The 12,774-nt window shown below is 41.8% G+C and overlaps 1 protein-coding gene across 1 annotated transcript in view; it reads right to left on the reverse strand.

Moving 5' to 3' along the window:
* The window catches only part of uba1 (ubiquitin-like modifier activating enzyme 1), a 298,897-nt gene that overhangs the window by 8,911 nt on the left and 277,212 nt on the right, over positions 1–12,774 (reverse strand). Inside the window, exons 23-24 of the mRNA XM_072581907.1 lie at positions 11,677–11,778; positions 1,972–2,072 (exon numbers count right to left, since the gene is read on the reverse strand). Of these exons, the coding sequence (XP_072438008.1) occupies positions 1,972–2,072; positions 11,677–11,778 (203 nt within the window). The remainder of the gene's footprint in view (positions 1–1,971; positions 2,073–11,676; positions 11,779–12,774) is intronic.

The following is a 12,774-nucleotide window of genomic DNA, read 5'->3' on the forward strand; positions in this document are numbered from 1 at the left end:
GCTAGATGAGGCAATTCACAGCCTCCTGATAAACACTGGTGTGTGTGAATTGCACTTTATAACAGTGAGGGGTCAGCTCACCTCCGTTTAAGAATTACACTCAGAAAATGAAATTGAATTGAAAATGCAAACATGGAAAGGTTTATGGCAGATAAGGAGGCTATTTAGCCCATTGTGTCTATGCCATGTGAGAACGAGCCAGTCCTGTCCTATTCTCCAGTTCTTGGTGTGTAGTCATGTTGGTTTTCTCCAGTTTCCTCATTTCTCCTCCCCCCACCTTGTCTCAGTCAAATCCTTCGAACTCAGCACCGCCTTCCTAACCTGCAATCTTCTTCCTGACCTCTCCGCCCCCACCCCACTCCGGCCTATCACCCTCATCTTGACCTCCTTCCACCTATCACATTTCCAACGCCCCTCCCCCAAGTCCCTCCTCCCTACCTTTTATCTTAGCCTGCTGGACACAGTTTCCCCATTCCTGAAGAAGGGCTTATGCCCGAAACGTCGATTCTCCTGTTCCTTGGATGCTGCCTGACCTGCTGTGCTTTTCCAGCAACACATTTTCAGCTCTGATCTCCAGCATCTGCAGTCCTCACTTTCTCCTCCAAGATTTTAACCCCTGGTACCCAATGCTACAAATTCTGAACACTTTGAAAGAATGGCCAATGGACTAACATTGCCAACACGCAAAACTAGACTCCGCTGAAGTCCATTATAAGCTTGAAGCTTTCCACTTTATAAGCCTGGCTTGTCACCACACTGGAGTTATAATCTTCGTGAGGGCATAGCGTTAGAGTAAAGGGAAGACCTTTTAGAACAGAGATAAGGAGAAACGTCTTCAGCCATTCAGTAGTGAATCTATGAAATTCATTGCCACAGAAGGCTGTGGAGGCCAGGTCATTGAGTACATTTAAGACTGAGATAAATAGATAGGTTCTTGAGTATCTAAGGGGATCAAGGGTTACAGGCAGAAAGTGAGAGAATGGGGTTGAGAAACTGATCAGCCATGATTAAACGGCAGAGCAGACTCAATGGGATGGATGGCCGAATTTCTACTCTTATGTCTTACGGTCATATACAGTTTAGCCCAAGTGGTTTGAAAAGACTGTGGAAGTGTGCTTTCTCACACCTCCAATAGTCAAGTCAGATAGACAACCCTCTTCAGAGATAATGCCTTTATTTTTACGAGGTTTATTGGGATTGCCAAGGACTGTAGAGATCTTTGCGCAGTCATGCCCTGAATCTCTTTCAATACAGAAGCCAGGCTGATTAACAGACTTGGCTTTCTGTTGGGTGAGGAATGCTGCAGTTTCCTGCTTCTTTGAGAGTCAGGTTGGAAGATGGTGGTGATGTTGGAGAGTCAGAAATAGAAAGAAGGGGATCATAGAGGAGGCTGGATGCGTAAATGCTGAAAGTGAGATAAATCTGGATCATATGACCTTATGAATGAACCAGTGCCCGGGAGTGCCATCATGTTAAAATCAGAATTTGATTTCTCAAAAAGGGGTTGTGACTGGTTTTGGAAGCTTTTAACATCCTGTCCCAAACCAGATTTTTCCATTTCTTGGGGGTTAAGTCGAGCCCTTTACTGTCAGTCTTGCTGCACAACATAAACAAACACCAAATAAACACCAAAAGACCAGCGGACATTGTAAATCAGAAGCAAAAACAGAAGTTGCTGGAAAAGCTCAGCAGGTTTGGCAGCATCTGCGCAGAGAAATCAGTTAACGTCTTGGACACAGTGACGTGTCCCTCAGAACAAACACCAACGTAGCGGCATAGTGACTGCTTTAAAATGGGCGGCAACAATTAATAGTTGCAGCTTTTTTACCTGAACTTGATATCCATTTAAGTCAGTAGAAACACCAACCAGGAAAGAGGCAAAGCGGCTGGCGATCTGCTCCCACCAATTAAACATTATTATGACCAGTTAAAATGGCATTGTGGGCCTCAGTTGCTCAAAGTGTTACAGACCTCTGAGATAGGTGCTTCTCCTTCACTTCTTGACGCATGTGCGTCGCGTATAAAATCTGGGGCACGTGACAGACAAAGGTAACTTCCAGATCATGTACTTTCTGGAAAAGAGCAAAACAAATCTGGTTAATGAGGTCCAGATGAAAAGAAAGAAACACAAGGTGAGTTTGCAGGTCACCTGCACCAAATTTCTCAATTCAGCGATGAAGATGAAAGTGAGGATCATAAAAATATTTAATTTTGATTCCATTCTCTGGGTCGACTTCTGTAAAATCCTTTTATTGTACATTATTATACTTTTCAGGCACAAAAGGCTTCAATAGATAAAAAGGGTAACTCTTTTCAAAGCAGCACACCTGGGTTAAGAAAAGATGCACCATTATAACACCACATTTAATAATCTACTTTACTAGTTGTGGTAATTCACTAAAGTAATAAAGTGATGAGAAATCTTTGATCTGTGAATCAATCATTCTCAGTAACCACAGCATCACTCCTGAAAAAAAAAGACAAATCACATTAAGGCCTTTATGACTTTTTAAAAATGATTTTTGACTGCAGGGTTTGTTTTCTTTGATAAAGCAGAGGTACTATGAACATAGTCTTCAATCAAAGCCTCCTTCATGCTTTAATAGGCAGACACTGCCAATTACAAAGGATAGCACACGCCCCATTTGATTCACAGATGCTTAGCTGCAGGTTTACACTTGAAATGTCAACTCAAAAGTCTGGCTGCTGTTCTGACAGTAATCTGCCGACATTCATGCACTTTTTCAAAACCCTCATCTCACTACAACTGCAGGACCAATCCTATCATACTTCTCCCCTAAGGTTTAACAACAACTATCCTCTTTACCAGGAAGCATTATTACACTTCATATATTATATTTTACTTTTAAAATTCCATTGTAATGGCAACTTACAAAGTTTTCTTGAAAAACTAAACTGGTCTAGTAATGAAGAGCAGTGTAACTCAATCTGAAGCCCTTTCCATGTAATGCTAAGGAATAGTTTTCTTCAGGCTGTGACAGAGAATGGAAGCCAAGTTTGGAGCTGGGTTTACAGTGAACAGTTTGTGGGAAGGATGGTACTGGTTCTCACCATCTGACACTGAGCACCTTGGTGTAAATGAGGATTGCTTCACATGGGCAGTATCTTCCAAAATCCCTCTAATGCCCACAGGGGTATGAAGTGGTCAGTAGCAAGTGAGCTTGATATATAAACACTTGGAGTTGACAGTGGAACTTGAAGATTGTTGCCACTCTCTGAGGTGGCCTGACAGTCCTCCTATTCTGTAGTATATGCACGGTTATTTTGGAACATCAGAAACATGGCGTAAAAAGTCACTGGAAGGCTTTTCTTTGGAGGCAGCGCATGTGCATCTTTGTATGTGTACATGCATGTGTATTCATATCTGTGTGCATGTTTAATTGCGTTACACATGTGTGCGTATTTGTGGATACATATCTGTGCGTGTGCACATGTATGTGTGTGCATGTGTGTAGCTGTACATGTACATATCGATATATGTGTTCATGTAAGTATCAGTGTGTGTACCCCGTGTATCTATGTGCATGCAAGTGTATGTATCTCTGTGTGTGCATGCCCGCGTGTGTGTACGTCTTGGCTTTGATCCCTACCACTAATTGTTTGAACAGAAGCAAGTGGCTGCTGTTAATGATTTGCATTGAAAACAAAACTGTGCATTTGCATTGCAACTGTCATGCAATAAAACATTTCAATTCACATAAATGAATGCATAACTGCCATTCTCATGACAATAGCCCTGGTTTGTGACTGGTCAGCTTTTTCTGAGTTTCACTGCTGAAGTTTGCAGTGCTCCCCAAACACACCATGTTCCCAAGGTTGCCAATTGGCAATTATAATATAAATTTGGCCCTGAACTGGGCGTAATCTAAGACTCAAAATTCTTATCCTACTTTTCACATCCCTACAGGATATTATTCCTTCCTATTGCTGGAATTGTTTTCAGCCCCCAAACCTTCCAAGAATTCTACGTTCCAAGAAATCTTACCTCTTGCTCATTCTCAATCTTAGTCGCTCCACCATTGGTGGCTGTACCTCTGGTTGCTTAGATACTGATCTCTGGATCCGTTAATCTCACCTGGACCAGGAAAATTGATGTTTTGGGCTGGAGCCCTTTATCAGTCGTATTCCTATTCCTCGGATTCTGCCTGACCTGCTGTGCTTTTCCAGCAACACACTCTCAACTCTGATCTCCAGCATCTGCAGACCTCACTGTCTCCCTTGATCTCTCCATCTCTCTGTTCTTTTAAGAATCTGATTAAAACCTAAGACTTTGATCAAGGCATCACCCACTGTCTTACTATCATAGACTCAGTGGTTAGCACTGCTGCCTCACAGTGTTAAGGACCCAGGTTCGATTCCACCCTCAGGTAACTGCCTGTGTGGAGTTTGCATGTCTTGCGTGCGTTTCCTCCGGGTACTCTGGTTTCATCCCACAGTCCAAAGATGTGCAGGTTAGGTGGATTGGCCATGCTAAATTGGCCTGCAGTATCCAGGCATGTGCAGGTTAGGTGGGTTAGCCATGGTAAATATGGAGTTACAGGGATAGGGGTGGGGGGCTGACTCTGGGTGGGATGTTCTTCAAAGGGTCAGTGCAGACTCGATGGGCTGAATGGCCTCTTTCCCCACTGTAGGGATCCTAGGATCTGATTGTGTTGCTTGTTGCGACATTTTGGTTTGACAATTCAGCTGTGAGGTATCTTGGGTTTTGTTACTACCCTACAATTGCTACATAAATGCAAGCTTTTGTTTCTTAGCGACCAACAGATCTGGTCTCATGCATTGTTCTACTTGTTGAGAGGAGGGCTGGGGAAAATTAATGAAAGCTTCTCTGTGAGTCTGTGATGTTTTGGTGATGTTTTTTGTATTAGTTTAACCTGTTGTTACAAATTTTATTTGAAGGAGGTTAGATTGGGGCAGATAACATACTCATATCTGATTGAATTTGCTTTTCCCAAAGTGAAACTGGAAAAACTGCTTTTGCTGGATTGTGAAAACCTTACACAATCTTTAAGAAATATAATTCAAGTGTTTTCTTGCCTCATATTATGTTTGGATTGTACAGGACATTAATGAGGACACTTTTGAAGTACTGTGTACAGTTTAGATTGGGTTGGGACATCTGGTTGGCATGGTGGAGTTGGATTGAAGGGTCTGTTTACGTGCTGTACATCCCTGTGACTCTATGTATTATTATTAAATTGGAGTGGGTTCTGAAAAGTTGACCAGGATGTTACTGGGACTGGAGGGTTTGAGTTATAAGGAGAGGTTGGATAGGCTGGGACTTCTTTCACTGGAGCATTGAAGGTTGAGGGGTGACTTTATTAAGGTTTATAAAATCATAAGGGGTATAAGATAAGGTGAATAGTAAAGGCCTTCTCCCTAGGCTAGGGGAGTTCAAAACTAGGAGGCATATTTTTAAGGTGAGAGGAAAAAGATTTAAAAGAGACCTGAGGGACAACCTTTTCACACAGAGAGTGGTTCGTATGTGGAATGGACTGCCAGAGGAAGTAGTAGATGCAGGTACAGTTACAACATTTAAAAGACATTTGGACAGGTAAATTAATAGAAAGGTTCAGAGGGATATGGACCAAATGCAGGCAAGTGTGACCAGTTTAGTTCGGAAACCCTGGTTGGCATGGACTGGTTGGCTAGAAGAGTCTGTTTCCATGTTGAATGCTTCTTTATGTTCAGCCTTGAGCTAACAGGCTTGAAGCATCTGTAATTTTAAGAAGTAAGGTACAGGAAAAGTGATCGATTCTACTGTTACAAAACGCCTGACTGGTTTTCCACGTTGTGCCCTTTATGAACTCTGCTGGCAATCCTCTTCTTATAGCCTCCTCCCTCCTGACTTCTGTAATCTCCTCCAGCCCCAAGCTACTCCAAGATATCTGCTCTCATCTAATATTGGTTTTTAATCCTAATCCATCCCTGCTTTTAATGACTTGGGGGCCATGCCTTCAGCTACCTAAGTCTAAATCTTTGAAATACCCTTCCTAAACCTCTAGCTTTTATAACCTTCCTTCTTCCTTTACAATGTTCGACAAAACTACTTTTTAGACCAAGCCATCTGCCATAAGATCTCTTTATATATTTTGTCTCTAATTTTTTTAAAAGTTTCTGTGAAGTGCCTTGGGATGTTTTATCACAACAAAGGCACTATACAAAGGTAAATTGTTGTTCACAGAACAGTCATAGTTATTGTTTAAAGATCTTCCTTTTCTCTTTGGCAGCACTTATAATCTTGACATTAAATAAAATGCCAAGACTAGAGTGATGCTGGAAAAGCGCAGCAGGTCAAGCAGCATCCAAGGAGCAGGAAGATCGATGTTTCGGGCAGGAGCCTTTCATCACAAAGGCATCATTAAATAAAATGTGGCTATGGTGATCACACAATGGTACAAATTTTATACTAATGCAGAAAAATAATCAGGCAATGGAGAGGGAGAAATGAAAAAGTTTATTAAAAATAGCTCTACCCTTTACTCTGAACACAGAGACAAGAATTGATGCACTGAATGATTTGGTCCTGGGATTCATTATTATTGGGTCAGGTCGAGTGAATAACAACCAGTGAAAAATAACCTGAGAGTTAATGGGGAGAAATTTCACTTTGTTTTGAGTACTGTGGAAAGTAAAGGAGTCTGCTTATGTTTGTACAATGCTCGTTTTTATTATGTTGCCGTTTGGTTAATGTTTGGCCTTATCTTCCACCCTTTAAATATTACACCGTGTCAGAAACACATCATTATCGCCAGTTCTTGCAAAATAAATACACATGGTTTGTTGCTCAGAATTAGAGGTTAGATATCCCGTTGTATTTTTCTTTGCTATGAAACCAATCTCACAGCCAGCAAAGCTGGAGATGGGCCAAGATAACAGACTAATGCAGACACAGAGTAATTTGATGGCTCAGCTCTAAGGAGTCTGCACTGTTGACAGCACCAACTCGTCTACCTGCATTCACCACGATTGGCAAGGATCACTCCCCTCTGTGGCGTGTGCTATCCTTGAACCTAGAATGAACCATCCGCCCATCAGACAGGAGCTGAATTCCATATACACATCCACCCAAATTTGCCAGTAAGACCCCTTAGATGATTTACTAATTTTTCCAGCGTCTCACCGTTAACTCTTGATTGTGTCGTGCCAAGGTGGTTACAGCATACAGTATCAGATCGGCACTGTTGCTTTAACCCTCCGAGGGCTGAACTGTTTGTGGCAAAACCCCTCTTGAAATCTTTGACAAAGATAAAAACTGAAAGAACTGCGGAAGCTGTAAATCAAAAACAAAAATAGAAATTGCTGCGAAAGCTCAGCAGGTCTGGCAGCATCTATAAAGAGAAATCAAAGTTAACGTTTTGGGTCAAGTGACCCTTCCTCAGATCCGAACTCTGATTTCTTTCCACAGATGCTGCTAGACTTGCTGAGCTTTTCCGGCAATTTCCACTTTTGAAATCTTTGACAATGTGTGCTCACTGATGATGACGACAGTGATAATCTTCACCAGCAAAATAATGACCAAATGTTGCAACCAAATAATTAATTGTCAGACAAACAGCTCAGTTGAGCAACTCACACCAAGACTTTCAAACACTTATACTCCTATCTTTGAAATGGGTGTTAGGAAATCACAGAGTTCCATTGAATTTACAGCTGCTGTACTGTGCTATTCAGTCCATACAGTATATGCTGGTGCTTATTTTCACCCAAGCCAACTCTCACACAAATTATTTATCTCATTCCATCATTCTATTTTGTTCTTTTCCCCTTTGTGTTTATCTCATTCCCCCTCAAATGCATCTCTGCTTTTCTCCTTGACACTCTCTGTGCCGGCAATTCCCAAATTCTCAACCCTTTGCAGATATTGTTGGGAGATTGGCATAATTTAATACTCATTTGAAAGATAGGGGTTCTCAGACAATTACTGGGGGAATGTGGTTGTTTCTGTATAATGTCTGGAGGAGAAGTGTGCACAATGATAGAATGGCTCTTAACAACTATTATTATCTGAATAACCTAATATTTGGCAAGGCCTAGTTTGGCAGCAATCAAGGAATCCTTAATCTGGGTTTGTCGATGTCTGACAAGACACAAAGGAAATGGGTATGCTCATTAAAAACAAAATCTTGACTGTGTTTATAACTAGTTTTTCTTGGTTAGATAAAGAATTACATTTATGAACTGCTTCCCACTTCTATTGCAAATATAACTGAATATTCCATGGATATATTGTTGCAATAGCTCAGTGTTGGAAAAATGCTATTCCTCATACTATAAACCACAGGCAGAGTGAAGCCACTCTGATTCACTGGCAGTCCCAGCAGTGACAGAGCTCAGTAGTGTTATACAATCTGATGCAGGATGAAGACACCAAAGGGTTCCAGGACCTAGGCATTATAGAATATAATCCCTACAGTGAGGAAACAGGCCATTTGGCCCAGCAAGTCCACACCAACTTTCCAAAGAGCATCCCACCCAGACTCATCCTCCTACACTATCCCTGTAACCCTGCATTTCCCATGGCTAACCCATCTAGCCTGCACATCTATGAACACCATAGCATGGCCAATCCACCTAACCTGCATGTCTTGGGAGGAAACCCGGAGCACCTGGACGAAACACTCGCAGGCACGGAGAGAATATGCAAACCCCACACAGACATTCGCCTGAGGCTGGAATTGAACCCAGGTCCCTGGTGCTGGGAGGCAGCAGTGCTAACCACTGAGACACCATGCCACATTGGGTGGTGAGGGTTTTGTCTCCTTAGGGAGGGGTGTGCGAATGGGGTAGCGGGATTAGTTTTAGATTATATGAGGATTGGAGGTGACTCCCTTCTGTGTGGGTGGTCCCAATATGCAAAATTTGTACCCATACTTCCTCCTGCCAGCCAACATATGTGAGGTAACACTGAGGATATTTGAACTTTTAACAATCCAGAAAATCACCAGTTCTCACAGGGTAGCTATTGTTGGAGCCTATATGTTCCTCCCTTTGTGAATGACTTTCCTATTTTGATCAGATAATCATTTCACTCATTCTATCACTGAAGGACTTGTTTGAAGACATCCAATGGCTGGTCATTTTTGCTTTGCTATCTATCTTCAGCAACAGTATCATTGACAAGGTAGGACTTGAACACGACCCAGATGAGAAGACTACTTTCTTATAATGCAGACCAATCTGTATCTATTCTTTTGTCAATGCTTGATTATAAATCGTGGATGTGTAATAAGCCTGTTGTCATGTTTCGTGGGGCGACGCTGTGAAATCCTGATCTTCTGATGATGTACAAAAATGTTTCTCTCCATAAAGCTGGTACACCATTTAGTGCTAGCTTTGAAATTGAGTCATCAAGCTATACAACATGGAAACAGAGCCTTCGGTCCAACTGGTCCATGCCGATCAGATATCCTAAATAAATCTAGTCCCATTTGCTGGCACTTGGCCCATATTCCTGTAAACCCTTCCCACTAATATACCAGATGCCTGTTAAATGTCGTAATTGTACCAGCCTCCACCACTTCCACTGGCAGCTCGTCCATACACACACCACCCTCCGTGTGAAAAAAGTTGCCCCTTAGGTCCCTTTTAGATCCTTCCCCTCTCACCTTAAACCTATGCCCTCTTGTTCTGGACACTCCCTGTTCTTGCTTCTCCCAGGCTGAAGATCCAGGTTGATCTTCATGAAACTGAGAAGCCGATCTGGTGATTTTTATCAATTCACTTTGCAACTTTATTTTCCAATTGTGATCATGCACACCAGGCATTCCCGGGTTTGCATGTTTATTCTTAATCACATGCTCAAGCTGTGCAGAAAGCTTCTTAATAACCTCTAACACTCTTCCCTGAAAACTTGAATGCTGTACTGGATGCCCAATTAATTGCTTTCTATGCAATTTCAATGACTTTAGGTTTGAACTGGGCTGTGTATCCACTGGAACCTTGTTGCTATATTTGGGGGACAAGATTGAAGGGAATGCAGCATACACCACTGATGAGGAAGCTCTGACATTGCACACTGATGTGCACAGACATGAGTTCAACAGCCAACTTCACAGTGATGTTGTCCTAAGTTTCTATTGAAGAGATTTGCACAGTACAAGTTTGACTTCAGGTAAGTGCAAAGAGTTCAGACTTTCTGTCGAAATTTCAGGGATTAACCTATGAGAAGGCATATGAAAAATGAATAATAGTTTTGCCAAAAGTTGGAGTGGACATTTGCACGATATCAATCTGATTTGATTTGATTTATTGTCATTTGTATTTATTACAAGAAAGGTGAAAGATAGTAGTTAGTATTACCACTCTCCACCGCCATCTTAAAACACCGAAAATAAACCAAGATGCAGAATAGAGAGGCAGAAAAACAGAACAATAAAACTGATAGTCTTGTCTCAACAAAGTTAGGTGGGCTTTGGAACATTGCTCATTTGAGCATTATGTTGACAGCTGTATATTATTCTGGATTAGTGGTGCTGGAAGAGCACAGCAGTTCAGGCAGCATCCAAGTAGCTTCAAAATCGACGTTTTGGGCAAAAGCCCTTCTTTTGCCCGAAACGTCGATTTCGAAGATACTTGGATACTGCCTGAACTGCTGTGCTCTTCCAGCACCACTAATCCAGAATCTGGTTTCCAGCATCTGCAGTCATTGTTTTTACCTAGCTGTATATTATTTCCAGCCTCACTAAAATATTTAACATGTTATCCAAGTGCAATGGCCTATGCCTTGTTCTACCCCTGGTCAGTTCAGAGTTTTTATCTAACATCGTAAGCCCTGACAGATCACTGCCCACATTGTTTGGCTCTGTGTTATGGTTCATTGCAGTTTCACTTCATGTTTGGACCACACAGAAACATGGTTTCTATTAAAGCTAAATCATAGAAATGCTTGCACAGGTTATCATAGTCTCACTGTCTTATTAGAGAGAGAGAGTTGACTGCAAGTTTAACTTGAGGGTCACTATGTCTCAAGTGTGGAGTGAGATTAGAAGGCAGAACCTTCCTGGTAACGTCAGCTGGAATTAAACTCATACTGTTTTGCTATTACTGTGCATTGGAAACCTGCTGTCCAGGCAACTGAACTAACCTACCCGCAGCCCCAACTCAAGCAGTGGTTAAGGAACAACAACAAAAAAAATCAGAGATGAAAGCTTCTTCATGAGAAAGAGCTCAAAACCTGTCAGGCAAAATGCATAACTGCCATAGACTGTTCATCTGTGGACCTGGTGGGTTCTGAAATGGAGTCCTTATAGAGGGTCGTAAAATCATGCAGGGCATAGATAAGATGAATAGCAAAGGTCTTTTCCCTAGGGAAGTCTAAAGCTGGAGGGGCATAACTTTAAGGCGAGAGGGGAAAGATTTAAAATGGACCTGAGGGGCAATACTTTCAAACAGAGGGTGGTGAGTTTATGGAATGAACTGCCAGAGGAAGTGGTAGTTGCAGGTACAGTTTCAACATTTAAAAAATATTTGGACAGGTACGTGAATAGGGAAGGTTTGGAGGGAAATGGGCTAAATGCAGGTAAATGGGACTAGATTAGTTTATGATATCTGGTTGGCATGGACGAGTTGGACCAAGATGTCTGTTTCTGTGCTGTATGATTCTATGTCTCAATGACTCACGACCCAAAGGAGTAGACAGGAAGTTGTCGTTACCTTAAAGTAATCTAGGAATTCTGCCAATGTCATCTCTTCACCATTTGGTTTAATGCCTTGGACATCTATGTGATCCCACAATGTCCATTCTTTATCACGATACTGCAACATTAAAAAGACAGAGTTAGTCACATTGTCACCATGGATAGTTGTATAAGACTAGGAGCTGTGATAGTCTCAAGGTGTCTACCAAGAGTCATCACAGAACATTTACAAAGAAAAGACAGGAAGTTGTAGGGATGTCTTACTGCAGTTATACAAGGCCTTGGTGACCTCACCTGGAATACTGCATGTAGTTTTGGTCTCCCTATCGAAGAGAGACTATACATGCCATAAAGGAAGTGTAGCTGAGGTTCACTAGGACAACACCGGGGATGTCAGGACTCTCCTATGAGAGATTAGTTTGACTGGGCCTGTATTCACTAGAGTCTAGGAAGGTGAGAGGGGACTGACTGAAATAGATACAATTTTAACAGATCTGGGCAGACTAGATGCAGGGAGAATATTTTCCCGGGTTGGGGAGTCTAGAATCAGGGGGTAGACCAGTTAGGGTTGAATTAAGAAAAACATTCTTTACTCAAAGGCTAGTGAAGCTGTGGAATTCTCTACCAGTGAAGGCTGTGGAGACCAAGTCATTGAATATATTCAGGAAAGAAATCAATACATGTAAAGGCATCAAGGGGTATAGGGAGAAAGAAGGATTCATGGAATTTATAGAATTGTTATGGTGTAGAAGGAGGCCATTCAGCCCATTGAGCCTGGACTAGCTCATTAAATGAACACCAGGTGCCAATCTCCTGCTTTTCCCACATATTCTTGCACATTAGTTTTATCCAAAATTATCTAATGCCCTTTTGAATGCCTCCACTACACTTCTAGCCAGTTCATTCCACACCCAAACAACCCACTGGGTAAAAAAAAAGTGTTTCCTCACATCACTGTTGCATCTTTTGTACATCACCTTAAATCTATGACCATTAATCTAGAAAAAGTATGATTGCTTGTTATGAAACCTGTCAGCTCAATAATGTCCTTTAGGAGAGGACATCCAGGCAGATCTTTATTAATTTAGCTCATTTTCCAACAGCAGCTATGGGA

Source organism: Chiloscyllium punctatum, chromosome 12, assembly GCF_047496795.1.
Source record: "Chiloscyllium punctatum isolate Juve2018m chromosome 12, sChiPun1.3, whole genome shotgun sequence".
NCBI classification, from domain to species: domain Eukaryota; kingdom Metazoa; phylum Chordata; class Chondrichthyes; order Orectolobiformes; family Hemiscylliidae; genus Chiloscyllium; species Chiloscyllium punctatum.